The sequence below is a fragment of the Ranitomeya variabilis genome, chromosome 2, assembly GCF_051348905.1.
Source record: "Ranitomeya variabilis isolate aRanVar5 chromosome 2, aRanVar5.hap1, whole genome shotgun sequence".
Taxonomy (NCBI): Eukaryota; Metazoa; Chordata; class Amphibia; order Anura; family Dendrobatidae; genus Ranitomeya; species Ranitomeya variabilis.
The window spans coordinates 353,022,352-353,041,664 of NC_135233.1; the positions used below are offsets into that span (position 1 = coordinate 353,022,352).

The 19,313-nt window shown below is 44.3% G+C and overlaps 1 protein-coding gene across 7 annotated transcripts in view; it reads right to left on the minus strand.

Moving 5' to 3' along the window:
- Positions 1–1,119: 1,119 nt before the first annotated feature.
- LOC143805873 (cytochrome P450 2F3-like) overlaps positions 1,120–19,313 on the minus strand; it is a 177,887-nt gene continuing 159,693 nt past the window's right edge. For all 7 annotated transcript variants that reach the window (XM_077285606.1, XM_077285611.1, XM_077285607.1 and 4 more), the window contains 4 exons: positions 10,562–10,703; positions 6,118–6,305; positions 3,701–3,842; positions 1,120–2,400 (listed from right to left, as the gene is read on the minus strand). In XM_077285606.1, coding sequence (XP_077141721.1) covers positions 2,219–2,400; positions 3,701–3,842; positions 6,118–6,305; positions 10,562–10,703 — 654 coding nt within the window. In that variant the 3' untranslated portion in view covers positions 1,120–2,218. The remainder of the gene's footprint in view (positions 2,401–3,700; positions 3,843–6,117; positions 6,306–10,561; positions 10,704–19,313) is intronic.

Sequence of the window (19,313 nt, forward strand, 5' to 3'; positions counted from 1 at the left end):
TCAATTCTCGGGTGAGGCTACTTGTCTCAGCATTCATTAAAGATCAAGGCTCGGGTAAGAATACTAGTCAACAGCACTCTTGACCAAGCAGTTCAGTTCACATTCCCTACTCCATAAATCTAGGCACCCATTTCGTGATTGACAGCCCTGGCTTTACAGGAGCCAAAGGCACTGAAAATTGCACCGCCAAGAAGGAAAAGTCATGGAATTATGGAAATTGCTAAGGAGTTCAAATAGACTTTCTTCCTCATTGAAAAGAAATACAAAACAAGAAAAAAATACAAATGGAATCAGTTTGTAATTAATTTGTCTCAGTATACTGTATTTTATGGTTAGATCAGGGGCTTTATCAGAATCCTTGGTTTTTTTTCAATTCAGATGGAGCATTCGAAGGAAGGGAGATGTGCCTGGCACCTCATTGAATACATCAAGTTAAGTTTGCTGAAGCGTAAATGTGAACATAATGTGTCCAATACACCAAATCAACAGTGTGGATCTACTAACAGTCTTAAGCGCTCATACACATTCAGCTAATTTGGGCCACATTTGCTTGTTTCAACACTCTGCTGTGTATGGGGTCACTAGACAAATGATTGTTGGGGGAGATGTTGCTCGGGCAAGTCTGATTTTGAACTGCCAATCTATTTGTTCCCCTGGAGAAAAGCTGCCAGCAGAGAGGTCTGCTTTCTCGTATAGAACACCTGAACACTCGGCCGAATAAATGCTTCCATGTATGACTGTCTCCTGAATGATTAGCCAAGGCGTTTGGCCATCAGCCATCTAATGTGTATGGGGACCCTTACTGGCCTCATGAGAGTTCATTGACTCTTGCTGAGTTCCAAGGTTAATCTCTTCTTTTGTTTTCCCCTGAAGCTAAGGAGGTCTGTTTTTTCTTTCTTCTCTGTTGAAATGACATGCCAGCTTTGCCAGGATTGAAGAGTTTGCATGGAAAAGGATTTGGCTTCATATGAAGAGTTTGGCTGAAATCAGCTTCTATCACTTGTGAAATGTAACAGAATATTTCAATGTAATGATACACAGCTCCCTAAGGCAAATTTTGCATAAAGGTTTCTTAAATCAGTTGTGTACAAAAAGGCTTAGACAATAAATAAAATACACTGGATGAAAAATATGATCTTTATTTCTAGAAGTGCTACTTCTGGCATATGCATTATTGTTAACATTAAGGGCAGATATATATTCGCCAGAAGAAAATAAATCAAGTATTTGGTCATAAAATTTCAAATTCTTTCAAGCGTACCTATAATTTAAAAAAGCCACATGTAAAGATATATAGTCAAACCTAAGATGTTGGGTGTTTTAAAGTAGCCAGAAACCCCCTTAACGCAAAAGGTTAATCAAAATATAAAATGTCTGGCAACACTAGGCAGAGCGCACTATCAACTGATTTGTTCAATGAGAGTTACTGCTTTCTGTCGGAAAAAGACAACAAGCCACTAGCCACAAGGAATCACAAGCCTCTAACCCACCATTCATTAACACAAGTAATATTCATAGCAGATGTAGAAAGTTATTGTACAGTACAATCATGGGGAGCAGTTGGATGGTGCAAAATTTAGCAGTTTCTATGGTGTAATCTGCATATTTTTGTCTTTTCCCTCATCATCATTTTATTCCCTCTGCTTCTCTTAGTATTTTATTTTTTATTTGATTTGATTTATTTTTGCAGTCCCCTACATGGCCCTGAGATATGTACCTTTCTATTCAGTGCTCATTTTTGTGGTCTATACCTGATTTGGTGTACAAGGGGATTATGCGGCACAACCTAAATACGAGACCCCAGAGATTCCTCTGAGCAAAGACCAAAACATTAGCACTAATTAAGATGGGCAATATCTCTGGAACCATATAACGGATATAAGAAAAACAACAACAAAAAAAGGAATACTCTGGATAGCAGCGGAAATAAGACAAAAGTGTGTAGGTGAGTTGTTTTATGGCCGTCACACAACACACATCTTCTTTCTGGTGTGGCTGCACCTGTAATACAATAAGTACATTTTGGATGTCTAACCAAACCTACATTCACGTAAGCCATGAGTTAAGAAGATCCAATGAATATTAGGATGCAATATGTATTTTAATTGAACTCTAGACATTCAACTTTTCAGTTGTTTGAAGAATCAGAGATATTTTTTCAAGGGTGAGTTGGTCTGATCTACAAGTAAAGCAGCATTTTTTCACAGATTGTAAAATACTAACGAGGTAAAATGCAGCACTTGTACTCTGGAGGGACACTCCCAAGACCGGACGCTGTTGGTCTTATATCTAATTCTTCCTTTAAAACCAAGGGTTTGAAGGTGAAATTTTGCAGTAAGGATGTAAAGAAAAGAAAGAGTTCCATCCGAGCAAGACTTTCCCCAAGACAAATTCGCTTTCCTAGCCAGAGAAAGAGAGAGAACATTAATTACCAAACGGTAGGGCTTGATTATATTGATACTCATGTAACTATTAAATCAAAATTAACAGAACAGTAAAACTTAGAAATCAGTTTTAAATGGCTCTTTCAAGTCTTTCCGAAAATAGTATAGAATGGAGCAAGGGTAGACAGTTCATTTTTCGCAAGGGGCCATGTGAAAGACTATCACTGTTGTAGTGGGCTGAACCAATAGGCTAGTGTTAATTATGATCAATAACAATATTGTTATTACTGAAATGTATTTTTAGTAATGTTACATATTAATATTAATTGTGTTGCTTACTATTGAGCAGAATTAAAGGGAACTTGTCAGCATGATTTCACATCCCAATATATTTATAAGTTCATATAGCTCTTTCAAAGACAAGTCCAGCAATAGTTTTATATGGCCGGTCAGTTCCTCCATTACTGAGAAATCAGTGTTTGAATTTATATACAAATGAGATTGAAGAATTATTTGTAGATCTGAAGCCATGGGTCATTTCCGCTCTATTCCCCTCTCAGTGTCATCTCCTCCTGTTTGATAGATTTCTCCCTTTCCTGAAGACGCACAGCATAGAGGCTTTCAGTCAAGCAGTATGGGGCAGTACTGGGATGGGAGTAGAGCTGGAGTGACAGAGTTTTCAGATCTACGGTAGCTCTTTAGCCTAATTTGCATATGAATTCAAATGCTGATTTCTCAGTAATGAGGAGCCGACTAGCCATATAAAGACATTGCCTGACTCGTCTTTGAAAGAGTTACATGCACATATACCTAGTTTGGGAGAGAAATCCTGCTGACAGTTTCCCATTAAGTATGTTGACTAACTGCTAATGCAGATTCATATTATGCTAGGTCTTACTCTAACATGTATTATTACCCCACAGCCCTCCACACAGTATGATAACCCCTCTGCCCCCGCCAAACAGTATTACCCCCACTAAGTCCCCTCATAGTATGGTGGCACCCAGACATTTTCTCTTTTTGAGCCCCTACATATCTCTTCCATGCCCACATCACATCTCTTCCATGTATGTTTGGGAGAGATGGAAGCTTCTTGAAATCTGCTTTCTGGCAACATCCAAGCACAATCCATGTAAAGTTGTGTATAGTGTTTCTGGATGGATTTTTTTCTAGCGCTGGAAAATTGATTCAAGTATGATTTGCTAAGTGTGCTATATGCAATGAGCTATTTCTCCAGACCTTTGTGTCAGGGAATTACAAAATAATCAATGGACAGAGTCCAAATCATAAAAAGTGTAAAAAATAACACTTCTTACCAGCTGCAAAGGGCATGTGAGCATCATTCTTCTTAAAAAGACCCTTTTCATCCAAAAAATTGTTTGGGTTGAACATGTTTGGTTCAGTATAATATTCAGGATCATAATGAACTGAAGTCAAGAGTGGAGTGATTAATGTGCCCTATGAGAAAAATTAAATTTATTAAATAAATAAACAGAAGCGAGAGGGCAATTTCATTCATCGCGTTGATATTTTCTAAAATGTCTGAAAGCCTCCTTGTACACGTCATATATCATAATGGAAGGCTTACCCTAGGACTGCTTACCTAAGAGCTATATATCGTGTATCTGTCCTTTTAAAAATATTGGAGATGTCATGTAGACACATCCGAATTTTTGACTTTGATCTAGGTATTAAAAACACCTCCATTTCCTAGAATAAAGAGGCATAAGCTCTTGGATCTTTGGCAAGGCTGAGACAAGGTATTGTGGTGCCTTTCGGCAGATGAAGCTAATAGCGCCTCCCACACCTGCCCCCAATCAAAGTAATATGTCAAAAACTAAGGGAACAGGTCCACTAATGCATCCTCTCACTCCAATGTGTCAGGTAACAAGTGCTACGATGACCACTTACACTAAAATTGTTATGTTGCAACTTGCTTACCAATAAATACCAGAAAAAGTAGAAAAAAAGCGGTATACTTTAGATGCATTATTTAACAAGTTGTTCAATTTCAAAGTTGCATATAGAATAATTCATTGTTTGCAGACCATTTACACAAAACCAGGGACACATAGCAATATTCATCCCTGGCATCCTATAATTTAAATGTCAGACCTGTGGATCCCAATTGAAATAAATATAGCTTAACTATACTGTAATGGGGCCACTGGATTTCAATAAAGTTGTCCAGCATTTGGCAAATAACTTAATTGAAACTAAACAGATCCCATTATAGATAAAATGATTTGTTTGATATTTTTTGTGTCCATCATTTGGCAAATGCAGCTTGCAACAAAACTGATGGTTCTGGTGCTGTGATATAGTCCTGTACTGATGGTGGCTATGGTGCTGTATTATGGTACTTATAATGGTTTTGCTGTTGTATTCCAGTAACAATGGTGGTTTTAGTAATGTATTCCAGTTTTGATAGTAGTTTCGATGACATATTCATGTAGTGATGGTGGTTCTGGTGGTTCTGGTCCTGTATTCATGTACTAATGGTGGTTCTGGTGATGTATTAATATGCTGATGGTGATTCTGGTGATGTTATTATTATCAGTCATCAACAGAAGCATCATCAGTAAATTAATATGAAACCAGAATAATCATCACTACATAAATAGAACACCAGAGCCATCAATAGTTCTTGAATACAGCACCAGAACCATCACAGTAAATAAATACAGTAGCAGAATCCCCATCAGTACATATATAGCATTCATTTATTATCAGAACCACCATTTAATAACAGTGACAGCAGGATGGGATGATCGAGGTATTCAACAGCCGCCACCTGCGATCTAATGAAATAAATGAATGAAAAACCTGATGTGGGTCCCCCCTATTTTCTTGAACCAACCAGGCAAAACTCACAGCTGGGGGCTGCAACCCTCAGCTCTCAGCTTCAGCTAGGTTGGTTATCAAGAATAGAGGGGTCCCCACGCTGTTAGATCGCAGGTGGTGGCTGAGGAATACCCTGATCATCCGCTCCTGCTGTCACTGTTATTAGCGCCAGCAGGTGTCGGATGATGGCAGTAAGAGTCCCAAAAGCTCCCACCTGCTGTCATCATTCAGACTTTAATATAACTCTCATCATTCTCCTCTTCTCGCGCCGATAGCTGGCAGAGTAGGGAAAAATGATGAAAGCGTCTTCATCACCAGCTGCCAGGGAACAGCGCTTATTGTAGCTCTTCTTCCCAGGGGGCCATATGGTACTGATATGGTACACGGGTGACACACAGTTGCCACATGTGTGCCGCAAATATTGCATTCACAACAAACGGACACACGGACACAGATATCTCTGGTACCGCTTTTTGTGGTACTGGAAATATCAGGATGTGTGACGCCGCCCTAAGACATAGCTCACACATGGCTCTTTGAGAAATGAAAGAGAACAATAAGCTGCTGACATCTTTTGCCCATGTAGACTATGTTAACACCCGATTACAATTCCGACTTGTACTGAAGAAATTTCAGGCTGACTCTTGGATTTCTGCCATGATTTTCATTTTGGACTGCCATTTAATGGTGCTAATCCTCAACTATTTTTTACAGAATCCACACAAAATAATTAGCATGGCACCTCCTTTGAAAGTGGTAATTTTTTCCTTATCGGTAACAAAAAATCTGCAGGAATTTGTACTGCGTCATGTGAATGGGGCTGTGGAAGTCTCATTTACAGTCACAGGATAAGGATTGTCATTGCATTTTACTTGAAATATTCACAAACCTTTGGAATGGAGAATCCTCTGAAAACTGTATTCGTTGATGTGCTGCGAGGAAGACTGATAGGTATGACATCACAGAATCTCATGAATTCATGGATCGTTGCCTCGGTGTAGGGCATCTTACTCCTATCTGCTGTTGATGGGCTTCTATCTCGTCCCACAACGATATCAATTTCCTTTTGAATTCTCTCTGGACCAGAGTGAAGAAACATGTTACTACATGATTGTATAATGGGCCAGGTATCATAAAAAATAAGCTAAAGTCATCCGAATAACAAAATTATATATTTATATCAATGGATGTGATATTTTCTGAAGGGTTGGTGTTAAGTGATGGCCTAATCTGCTGAAATTCAAATTCATGCAGTATTTGTCCAGAAAATTTGATTTGCATTGATTTTATTCGATGTGAATTGATTAGTGATGAGCGAATAAACTCGTTACTCGAGATTTCCCGAGCATGCGCCGGTGTCCTCCGAGTATTTGTAAGTGCTCGGAGATTTAGTTTTCATCGCGGCAGCTGAATGATTTACAGCTACTAGCCAGCATAAGTACTTGTAGGGGTTGCCTGGTTGCTAGGGCATCCTCACATGTAATCAAGCTGGCTAAGAGATGTAAATCATTCAGCTGCTGCAAGAAATTGATATTGGATTGTTATTCCTTGAGGTCTTGAGATACCCCACTGTATGTTAAATGTCATTTCTCACAACATGAGAATCATAAAAGAATGGATTGTCTTTGTATTGTTGTTGTTACACTGCTACAAAATCAGGTTTGCCTTTCACAAGTTTGTCCTTTCTCTCTTACAGTAGCCCATTTCTAATGTAAGTAACTCCTCCCTTCCTCCTTCTCAGTTACCGTATTTTTCTGACTATAAGACGCATTTTTGTTCCCCCAAATTTTTGTTCCCCCAAATTTTTGTTCCCCCAAATTTTGGGGGAAAGTGGGGGGTGCGTCTTATAATCCGAATCTGTGTGCTGTGCTGTGCTCTAGAGGAGGGGGGCGGCTCTGGAGTGGTGTCAGGGGGCTGGAGTGGGCTGCCTGCGCTGCTGAGACAGCAGGAGGTTCTGTGCTCCCGCTCATTAGCCTCATGTAATATTCACTGCACCTGCTGTCCATCACCTCGGTGCTGAAGCTGCCTGAGTTGATTCACAGGGGAGCAGCAAATATTACATGTGCCTGCATCTCCCCCCCTCCTGGATATGGCCCCGTCACTCTTATATGCCCCCCTGTGCTGCTGGCAGACACATGCCCCCCTTTGCTGCTGGCAGGCACATGCTCCCCCCTGTGCTGCTGGCAGTCACATGATAAAATAACAAACACTTAACTCACCTTCTGATGATGGCTCCATGCTCACAGCTCCTCGGTTGTGCTTCCTGTGTCTGTGCTGACATCTGATCATGTGATCGGCGCAGCACAGTGATGATATCACTGTGTGCCCAGGTCACATGATCTGATGCCTGGGAAACAGGAAGCACAACCAAGGAGCTGTGAGCACGGAGCCATCATCTGAAGGTGAGTTAAGTGTTTGTTATTCTATCGTGTCTGCCAGCAGCACAGGGGGGGAGCATGTGCCTGCCAGCAGCACGGGGGGGGGGGGGGCATGTGTCTTCCAGCAGCACAGGGGGGATGTGTCTTCTAGCAGCACAGGGGAGCATGTGTCTTCCAGCAGCACAGGGGGGGCATGTGTCTTCCAGCAGCACAGGGGAGGGCATGTGTCTTCCAGCAGCACAGGGGGGGCATGTGTCTTCCAGCAGCACAGGGGGGGCATGTGTCTTCCAGCAGTACAGGGGGAGCATGTGGCTTCCAGCAGCACAGGGGGGCATGTGTCTTCCAGCAGCACAGGGGGGCATGTGTCTTCCAGCAGCACAGGGGGGCATGTGTCTGCCAGCAGCACAGGGGGCATGTGTCTTCCAGCAGCACAGGGGGGCATGTGTCTGCCAGCAGCACAGGGGGGCATATTGTGACCAGGGGGGCATGTGCCTGCCAGCACAGGGGAGCATGTGTCTTCCAGCAGCACAGGGGAGGGCATGTGTCTTCCAGCAGCACAGGGGGGGCATGTGTCTGCCAGCAGCACAGGGGGGGCATGTGTCTTCCAGCAGTACAGGGGGAGCATGTGGCTTCCAGCAGCACAGGGGGGCATGTGTCTTCCAGCAGCACAGGGGGCATGTGTCTTCCAGCAGCACAGGGGGGCATATAGTGACCGGGGGGCATGTGCCTGCCAGCAGCACAAGGGGGCATATAGTGACTGGGAGGCCTGTGTCTGCCAGCAGCACAGAGGGGCATGTGCCTGACAGCAGCACAGGGGGGCATGTGCCAGCACAAAGATGGGGGTTATATAGATACCAGGATGAGGGACATATGATTTGTAAGACGGACACCTGTATTATAAGACAGACCCCCATTTAACATGAAAAAAATATTTTTTTTCTCTATTTCTTCACCAAATTTGTGGGTGCATCTTATGGTCCGGTGCATCTTATAGTCCAAAAAATACGGTAGTTTTTGTCATCCATCTTGCTAGGTTAATCTTTGTATATCTCTGTTTCAGAATTGTCTTTTACCAACTGCAATTGTTGCAGCTGCTGCTGTCACTATTGTGCACAATATAAAAACTCAGCTTGAGAATAAAGTTCTTCTGGAATTTTTCATAAATGCCTCTGCAGTTGAGTCAAGCTATCTGATGAAGTTTCTTGGTGTGAGTACTGTTTCAATACAGACATCCATAGAAACACTGTCTCATGAGCGTCACATCTGCAGCCTAGTTATGAAGTCAGAATAACAAACATATCTAAAAAATGTTTTTTTTTAAAAAGCTATTTATACTAATTCTGCCCTCATCTGTCCTCCTGCGCAACCCTTTCCCTGGCTGTTTATTTTCTTCGATCTAGTTAACAGTTTGATGCTTATTGAAATATTTACTGCATCTTCCAGCGACAGACATCTTTGGCATCTTCCAGTGCGCAACATCTTTGGCACCTCATGTGTTGGCAAGGAAATAACATCACAATGTTGTGTGGTGTTCATTATGGCCTACTCAATGCAGAAGACTTCAAAGTTGCAGGGCTCCAGAAGACACTGAAGATGACCTATTGATGACCTCACTAGTCACTGGACAGAAGCCTCCTGAAATCTAAGGGTAATGGCTGATTGAATCATTTTAAAAAAATTGGTTTTAAATCTTTTTTCAGCTTCTTTGAATCCAGCTAAATGGTATCTGATTGGTCATCATTTTGCTGAATTCGCATGAATCGTATCTTCCAAAAAATGTGGATTATTGCAAATCCTAACTTTTTGTGAAATTCAATGCAAATTCAATTAGCCTTTAAGTGGCTCTTTCATCGCTAGTATTCATTCTTTGATTATGATAGTGTAAGGAGGTGACAGGGGCCGTCACATGCCTCCCTCTCTTTAAACAGTGTTCATATTAAGAACTTGTGGTTCCATAGAGTTATGACTGTTATTGTATTCATTTACTGTTATTCTAAATGTGTATGTTCTTGACATGTATTGTGCATAGGATTAGGGATAGAATAGAAGGTAGCAGTAGCATAAGGGTTTTCCAGACTGAGAGGAGTTACAGATGGGTGTAGTACAGAACAGTGACCTATAGTGAGGGACTTCCTGGTTTTAGTGAGGAGTAGTGATGCAGCAGTGAAGAAAGGCAGTCAGATAGCCATGGGGGTGAAGTTGCTGAGGCAAGAAGGGACCCCAGGCTGAGTACCATGCAAGTGTTCATCATCTTAAACGGTAACCTTTCCAAAGAGAATCCGGGGCCTATGGCCGGAATTAGGCAGAGCTGACCACGCCTTTTATATTTTCCTTTTGAAACTGGACATAGGGAATGGGAGGAAGTTGGTAGACCTAAAGGCACGGAAGGGGCAGAGATTGTCAGGAGAGACAGAGATTGTCAGATGGGACAGAGATTGTCCAGTGAGGCAGAAATGGTTGGGAGAGACAGAGATTGTCAGAGGGGACAGAGATTGTCCAGCGAGGCAGAGAATGCCAGGCAAGACAGAGGTGGTCCAGCGAGGCAGAGATTGCCAGGTGAGACAAAGATTGTCCAGCAAAGCAGAGATTCTGGGAGAGGCAGAGATTGCCAGGAGGGACAGAGATTGTTGGATGAGGCAGAGATTGCCAATGAAGACAGGGAAAGCCCCAGGAATGCCAGTGCATGAAAACTGTGCTGCATCTGCTATAAGAACCCTGTTGCTAAGCAAAGTTGAACTGTTAAGCATGGACATAGATTCTGGAGTCATTTGTGAAAACGGGAATCTGGAGCTGGGATGACTGAAGCAGAAGGAACCCTAAAATCTAAAGTGAGTGTTCTACTTTATATTTCCTTTGTGGGGTGCCTGGGTGTGGGAATGCTACAGCACCTCGCCACGACTGCCACCCTGACCTCCTCATAATACAATAATCATCATATACGTGTTCTGAGTTCACCTGCTATCTCGGGATATTTCATAAGGATAAGGATTCCATATCGCAGCGTTGTACTGACAGTCTCTGTTCCACCAAAAAGCAGATTTTGAATGGTTCTTGGCAAACTTTTGATATAGAAGCTGGTATCTGGGATATCCACCTCCTAAGAATGTAAAAATGTTAAATTACCTAAAACAGGTTGGTTTTGTTAAATTACCAGAAAGATGTGTTCAGCAGGTTCATGACAACCTTCAATGGGTTGGCCCATTTCTCTTGTTACTGTAGCTTTCCTTACAAACTGACTTACATTTTTGTCCATACAATGGCTGCTGTTGGAGGGTCATATGATCTGACCTATACATCACCCTCCTCAAAATAAAAAAGTAGCTTTCCCATGTGAAGTGTTTTACAATTGGGGGTTGGCTGGATGGATAGATCTGGTTACGCGCTCCTCCATCTGAAACCATTATACGGAGAGAAGTACTGGTCAATTTGAGGAAGCAGCACTAACAGAAGTAAGTGGCTACCCCTTTAATGACACACCCTGTAACGCCTTCCAGGAGAAGTGATGCAGATGACAAGTAAAAAAGTGGTAAAGGTGTTCTAGAGTGGAAACAGGCCAGGAAAACTCAAGGAATCACCACAATAAATGGAATATGGCAATAAAACTTGACCCACTGTTTGAATCAAGTTCTTATGTTAAATCTCTTTTATGGAAAAATAAAAACAACTAAATATTTATAAATTTGACATTCTTTCTGACAATTTCTATAACTATCAATACTGAAATAAAATTAAAAAGCTTGAAATGTTCAAATTGGCCGCTAATAGGGTTGAGCGACTTTCATTTTTTTAAGATCGAGTCGGGTTTTGCGAAACCCGACTTTGTCCAAAGTCGAGTCGAGTGAAGTCGGCCGATTATCGCGAAAAGTCGGGGATCGACAGAAACATGAAACCCAATGCAAGTCAATGGGGAAGCATAGTCGGCAGTGAGTGGAGGCCAGGAAAACACCTACAGTGCCCATTTTAATGCCAAAAACATCCATTCTTGTTTCTGAAGCTTGTCAATCTTAATTAACTTTATAATAATAGTTGGGCATTGGAAATTGGGGGTCATTTAGCAAAAGTTGTGGGGGGTAGGGCTGGTTCAAGGTTTTAGTGGGCCCAGGAAACGTGGACTACGTCACGGCGGTGGAGCAGTGAGAGGTAAGTATTTCAACTTTGCAAGTGCTGTGATCCTGAGCAAGCAGGGGGCATACTCGTTCGCATTGGCATTGGCACAGGTCCCCTCAAAGTACGGCGGTGTGTTTGCACGGCGGGGGCGCCTCCCACCGGCAGCGACACTTTTGCGTACTCTGAGGGGCCCTGTGCCTGTGACGTCGCCAACGAGTATGCCCCCCTACCTGTTGAAGAAACCTGCACTTTCATCTGCACCTTCCTCTTTGTCCCTGTGTAAGGTGGTATAGTATGCGGGAAGGGGAACCTGACTTTCAGCAGGGTCAGATTGTGGCTGTGTAGCGTGCAAGGTGAAATGTAGTGGTCTGGGTCAAAGTACCACAAGACTCATCTAGCACCGGCTGGGCAATGGGCAAGGATGAGGAGGAAACACTGATATAGGCCCAAATAATAAAGTGGGTAAAATGCAGTTCAAAATTGGTAACAGGACTAACCAGGAGCGGCAGACACCGTTAGTAGGGCCGAACCACACTAGTAGGCCCTATGCAGTTTAATATTACAAATGAAGGCCGAAAGCCTGAAGATTAAAGGTCAGGAAAATAACACAGGACAACACCAAGGTGCGGCACACACCGTTACTAGGCCCAACCAAAGTAGTAGGCCAACTGCAGTTTAATTATTTAAAATGTAAGCCGAAAGTTTGAACATTGAAGGTCGGGAAAACAAAACAGGAGAAATCCCAGCAGCGTCAGACACCATTTTAAAAACAACTACTTAACGAGAGCCTGAAGGTTGAAGCTCAGCTTTATACAGTGGAGGACAACACCAGGGAGCGGCACACACCGTTAGTAGGCCCCAACCACCAATTTTTAAAAAACAACAACTTAATGAGAGCCTGAAGGTTGAAGCTCAGACAAGGAAACCTGGAGGAGAACACCCAGGAGGAGGAGAACACCCAGGAGGAGGAGAACACCCAGGAGCGTCAGACACCGTTAGTAGGCCCCAACCACCAATTTTTAAAAACAGCAACTTAATGAGAGCCTGAAGGTTGAAGCTCAGCCTTATACAGTGGAGGACAACACCAGGGAGCGGCACACACCGTTAGTAGGCCCCAACCACCAATTTTTAAAAACAACAACTCAATGAGAGCCTGAAGGTTGAAGCTCAGCTTTATACAGTGGAGGACAACACCAGGGAGCGGCACACACCGTTAGTAGGCCCCAACCACCAATTTTTAAAAACAACAACTTAATGAGAGCCTGAAAGTTGAAGCTCAGACAAGGAAACCTGCAGGAGAACACCCAGGAGGAGGAGAACACCCAGGAGGAGGAGAACACCCAGGAGCGTCAGACACCGTTAGTAGGCCCCAACCACCAATTTTTAAAAACAATAGCTTAATGAGAGCCTGAAGGTTGAAGCTCAGACAAGGAAACCTGCAGGAGAACACCCAGGAGGAGGAGAACACCCAGGAGGAGGAGAACACCCAGGAGCGTCAGACATCTTTCGTAGGCCCCAACCACCAATTTTTAAAAACAACAACTTAATGAGAGCCTGAAGGTTGAAGCTCAAACAAGGAAACCTGCAGGAGAACACCCAGGAGGAGGAGAACACCCAGGAGGAGGAGAACACCCAGGAGCGTCAGACACCATTAGTAGGCCCCAACCACCAATTTTTAAAAACAACAACTTAATGAGAGCCTGAAGGTTGAAGCTCAGCTTTATACAGTGGAGGACAACACCAGGGAGCGGCACACACTGTTAGTAGGCCCCAACCACCAATTTTTAAAAACAACAACTTAATGAGAGCCTGAAGGTTGAAGTTCAGACAAGGAAACCTGGAGGAGAACACCCAGGAGGAGGAGAACACCCAGGAGGAGGAGAACACCCAGGAGCATCAGACACCGTTAGTAGGCCCCAACCACCAATTTTTAAAAACAACAACTTAATGAGAGCCTGAAGGTTGAAGCTCAGCTTTATACAGTGGAGGACAACACCAGGGAGTGACAGACACCGTTAGTAGGCCCCAACCACCAATTTTTAAAAACAACAACTTAATGAGAGCCTGAAGGTTGAAGCTGAGACAAGGAAACCTGGAGGAGAACACCCAGGAGGAGGAGAACACCCAGGAGGAGGAGAACACCCAGGAGGAGGAGAACACCGTTACTAGGCCCCAACCCAAGTAGTATGGCAACTGTAGTGTTACATTTAAAAATACTTAATGAGAGCCTGATGGTTGAAGCTCAGACAAGGAAACCTGGAGGAGAACACCAAGGAGGAGGAGAACACCAAGGAGGAGGAGAACACCGTTACTAGGCCCCAACCCAAGTAGTATGGCAACTGTAGTGTTACATTTAAAAATACTTAATGAGAGCCTGAAGGTTGAAGCTCAGACAAGGAAACCTGGAGGAGAACACCAAGGAGGAGGAGAACACCATTACTAGGCCCCAACCCAAGTAGTATGGCAACTGTAGTGTTACATTTAAAAATACTTAATGAGAGCCTGAAGGTTGAAGCTCAGACAAGGCAACCTGGAGGAGAACACCAAGGAGGAGTAGAACACCAAGGAAGAGGAGAACACCGTTACTAGGCCCCAACCCAAGTAGTATGGCAACTGTAGTGTTACATTTAAAAATACTTAATGAGAGCCTGAAGGTTGTAGCTCAGACAAGGAAACCTGGAGGAGAACACCAAGGAGGAGGAGAACACCGTTACTAGGCCCCAACCCAAGTAGTATGGCAACTGTAGTGTTACATTTAAAAATACTTAATGAGAGCCTGAAGGTTGAAGCTCAGACAAGGAAACCTGGAGGAGAACACCAAGGAGGAGGAGAACACCGTTACTAGGCCCCAACCCAAGTAGTATGGCAACTGTAGTGTTACATTTAAAAATACTTAATAAGAGCCTGAAGGTTGAAGCTCAGACAAGGCAACCTGGAGGAGAACACCAAGGAGGAGGAGAACACCAAGGAGGAGGAGAACACCGTTACTAGGCCCCAACCCAAGTAGTATGGCAATTGTAGTGTTACATTTAAAAATACTTAATGAGAGCCTGACGGTTGAAGCTCAGACAAGGAAACCTGGAGGAGAACACCAAGGAGGAGGAGAACACCGTTACTAGGTCCCAACCCAAGTAGTATGGCAACTGTAGTGTTACATTTAAAAATACTTAATGCGAGCCTGAAGGTTGAAGCTCAGACAAGGAAACCTGGAGGAGAACACCAAGGAGGAGGAGAACACCGTTACTAGGCCCCAACCCAAGTAGTATGGCAACTGTAGTGTTACATTTAAAAATACTTAATGAGAGCCTGAAGGTTGAAGCTCAGACAAGGAAACCTGGAGGAGAACACCAAGGAGGAGGAGAACACCGTTACTAGGCCCCAACCCAAGTAGTATGGCAACTGTAGTGTTACATTTAAAAATACTTAATGAGAGCCTGAAGGTTGAAGCTCAGACAAGGAAACCTGGAGGAGAACACCAAGGAGGAGGAGAACACCGTTACTAGGCCCCAACCCAAGTAGTATGGCAATTGTAGTGTTACATTTAATAATACTTAATGAGAGCCTGAAGGTTGAAGCTCAGACAAGGAAACCTGGAGGAGAACACCAAGGAGGAGGAGAACACCGTTACTAGGCCCCAACCCAAGTAGTATGGCAACTGTAGTGTTACATTTAAAAATACTTAATGAGAGCCTGAAGGTTGAAGCTCAGACAAGGCAACCTGGAGGAGAACACCAAGGAGGAGGAGAACACCAAGGATGAGGAGAACACCGTTACTAGGCCCCAACCCAAGTAGTATGGCAACTGTAGTGTTACATTTAAAAATACTTAATGAGAGCCTGAAGGTTGAAGCTCAGCTTTATACAGCGGAGGACAGCTTTATTGAGTGGCGCAGACAGACACAGGTAGTAGGCCTTAAACAAAAAAGTTGGCTCAATGCAGTTTAAAAAAGGTTACAGGGGTACACAGGCAGCATTTGCGTGGTCAGCGGATGACAATTTGAATTAGGGACTGCAGACAGACTTAGTAGGCCTAAAATAAAAAAAAGGAGGCTTTATGCACTTTAAAATAGGTTCCAGGGGTACACGGGCAGCATTGGTGTGGTCAGTGGAGGACAATTTGAATTAGGGACTGCAGACAGACTTAGTAGGCTGTCCCCTGTGGACCATGCATCCACCACATTAACCCATTGCGCCGTAATGGACACGTAACCTTCCGTGCCCATGCCCACAGGTCCATGCGTCTGTTGTCAGGTGCACCTTTGTGCTCTCAGATTGCCAGAGTGCATGGACAATGCGGTCTGTTACATGCTGGTGGACGGCTGGGATGGCTTTTCTCGCAAAAGAAGTGTCGACTGGGTAGCTCGTAGCGTGGTACAGCGTAGTCCATCATGGCTTTATTAATATTAAATAAAATAAATAAATAGGCTCTATGAACTTTTAAATAGGTTCCAGGGGTACACGGGCAGCATTGGTGTGGTCAGTGGAGGACTATTGGAATCAGGGACCGCAGACAGACTTAGTACGCCTACAATTAAAAAAGTGGCTATATGCACTTTAAAATAGGTTCCAGGGGTACACGGGCAGCATTGGTGTGGTCAGCGGAGGACGATTGCAAGGAGGGACCGCAGACAGGCTTACTGGGCCTAAAATAAATAAAAATAGGCTATATGCACTTTAAAATAGGTTAATGGGTACACAGGCAGCATTCGTGTGGTCAGCGGAGGACGATTGCAAGGAGTGTCTGACACAGTTAGTACTCCCAAAAAATAAATACCGTAGATGTTAATGTCTCGCAAAACAACAAAACAAAAAAACAAAAGTGTGGCATACTTAGGTACAGGGGTGGGCTCCTCTGCTGAGTTTCAGACATAGTAATTTGGCACTAAGTATTTACTGGTGTCAATATAGGACACTGACCCAGACTATTTTAACTAGCATCATAGATGTCAACAAATTGGTATTGTCAGTGCCAGGCATTGAAGGATGTCAGCGCATAGACTAAACATTGGTGGAGCTGTGAGAGATAATTTTGCACGTGGTAGAGCACAGTTTGAGCTGGGGGGGGGGTGAACTCTCTTGTGGCCGGCGGTACCGTCCCAGGGCCCCTCATGTTACAACGGTGTGTCTGACGTTGGGTGTGCGCCACCACCGCCAGAGACACTTTATTGTACTATGAGGGACCCAGTGGCAGTGCCGTCGACCAAAAGCGGGCACACCCACCTCTTCAGACAAACGGCACTCTAACGGGTGCTTGCGCCAAGTGGCGAGACCACGGCCCCGTGGGGGGAGTTTTCCCATTGAGGGAGGTGTAAACATGTCGTATGCTGGACAAACAGCTGCTGCAAATTAAGAGATTGGAACACTCAGTAAGACCAGTCCACAAGCAAGACCTTTTTATAGGAAAGCTAGGTGTCAGCCGGGAAAGGTGGGGCAAAATAATTTGAAATCCAGGAGTGGTTCATTTTAATGAAGGTTAGATCATCCACATTTTGGGTAGCCAGACGAGTCCTTTTTTCGGTTAATATTGAACCAGCAGCACTGAATACTCTTTCTGATAGCACACTAGCTGCTGGGCAAGCAAGCTCCTGCAATGCATATTCTGCCAATTCAGGCCAGGTGTCTAATTTGGATGCCCAGTAATCAAATGGGAATGACGGTTGAGGGAGAACATCGATAAGGGATGAAAAATAGTTAGTAACCATACTGGACAAATGTTGTCTCCTGTCACTTTGAATAGATGCTGCAGTACCTGTCCTGTCTGCGGTCATTGCGAAATCACTCCACAACCTGGTCAGAAAACCCCTCTGTCCAACGCCACTTCTGATTTGTGCACCTCTAACACCTCTGCCCTGTAGCCCCCTGCAGCTCGTGTGAGAACCATTACCGGCGCTGTGTGCTGGGAATGCCTTAATCAAAAGGTCTACAAGAGTTGCTTGTTTGGTTGCTAATATTTGTTCGAGGTTCTCATGTGGCATAATATTTAGCAATTTGCCTTTATAGCGAGGGTCAAGGATGCAGGCAAACCAGTAATCGTCATCGGTAGTGTTGAGCATTCCGATACCGCAAGTATCGGGTATCGGCCGATACTTGCGGGTATCGGAATTCCGATACCGAGATCCGATACTTTTGTGGTATCGGGTATCGGTATCGAAACAACATTAATGTAATAATGTGTAAAAGAGAGAATTAAAATAAAAAATATTGCTATACTCACCTCTCTGACGCAGCCTGGACCTCACCGAGGGAACCGGCAGCGTTGTTTGCTTAAAATTCGCGCGTTTACTTCCTTACGTGAAGTCCCGGCTTGTGATTGGTCGCGTGCCGCCCATGTGGCCGCGACGCGACCAATCACAGCAAGCCGTGACGTAATTTCAGGTCCTTCAGGATTTTAAAATTACGTTCTGGCTTGTGATTGGTCGCGTCGCGGTCACATGGGCGACGCGACCAATCACAAGCCGTGACGTCACGGGAGGCTGGACACGCGCGCATTTTAAAATGCGCGCGTGTCCAGCCTCCCGTGACGTCACGGTTTGTGATTGGTCGCGTCGCCCATGTGACCGCGACGCGACCAATCACAAGCCAGAACGTAATTTTAAAATCCTGAAGGACCTGAAATTACGTCACAGCTTGCTGTGATTGGTCGCGTCGCGGCCACATGAGCGGCACGCGACCAATCACAAGCCGGGACTTCACGTAAGGAAGTAAACGCGCGAATTTTAAGCAAACAACGCTGCCGGTTCCCTCGGTGAGGTGAGTATAGCAATATTTTTTATTTTAATTCTTTCTTTTACACATTAATATGGATCCCAGGGCCTGAAGGAGAGTTTCCTCTCCTTCAGACCCTGGGAACCATCAGGGATACCGTCCGATACTTGAGTCCCATTGACTTGTATTGGTATCGGGTATCGGTATCGGATTGGATCCGATACTTTGCCGGTATCGGCCGATACTTTCAGATACCGATACTTTCAAGTATCGGACGGTATCGCTCAACACTAGTCATCGGTCATCATTAATAATGTGTGGGTCCCTTTTGAGGATACGTAAGGCATAATCCGCCATGTGGGCCAAAGTTCCAGTTGTCAAATCTGCGGTTGTGCTGGTTTGAGGGGCAGTTACAGGCAAATCTACGTCACTTGTCTCCCTTAAAAAACCAGAACCCGGCCTTGCAACGCCACTAATTTCTGTTGGCCCAGGAGAAGCTTCCTCATTAAAAAAGTACTCATCCCCATCATCCTCCTCGTCCTCCTCCTCCTCTTCGTCCGCTACCGCGTCCTCTACACGGCCCTGACCAGACAATGGCTGACTGTCATCAAGGCTTTCCTCTTCCTCGGCTGCAGATGCCTGCTCCTTTATGTGCGTCAAACTTTGCATCAGCAGACGCATTAGGGGGATGCTCATGCTTATTATGGCGTTGTCTGCACTAACCAGCCTTGTGCATTCCTCAAAACACTGAAGGACTTGACACAGGTCTTGTAGCTTCGACCACTGCACACCTGACAACTCCATGTCTGCCATCCAACTGTCTGCCTGTGTATGTGTATCCTCCCACAAATACATAACAGCACGCCTCTGTTCGCACAGTCTCTGAAGCATGTGCA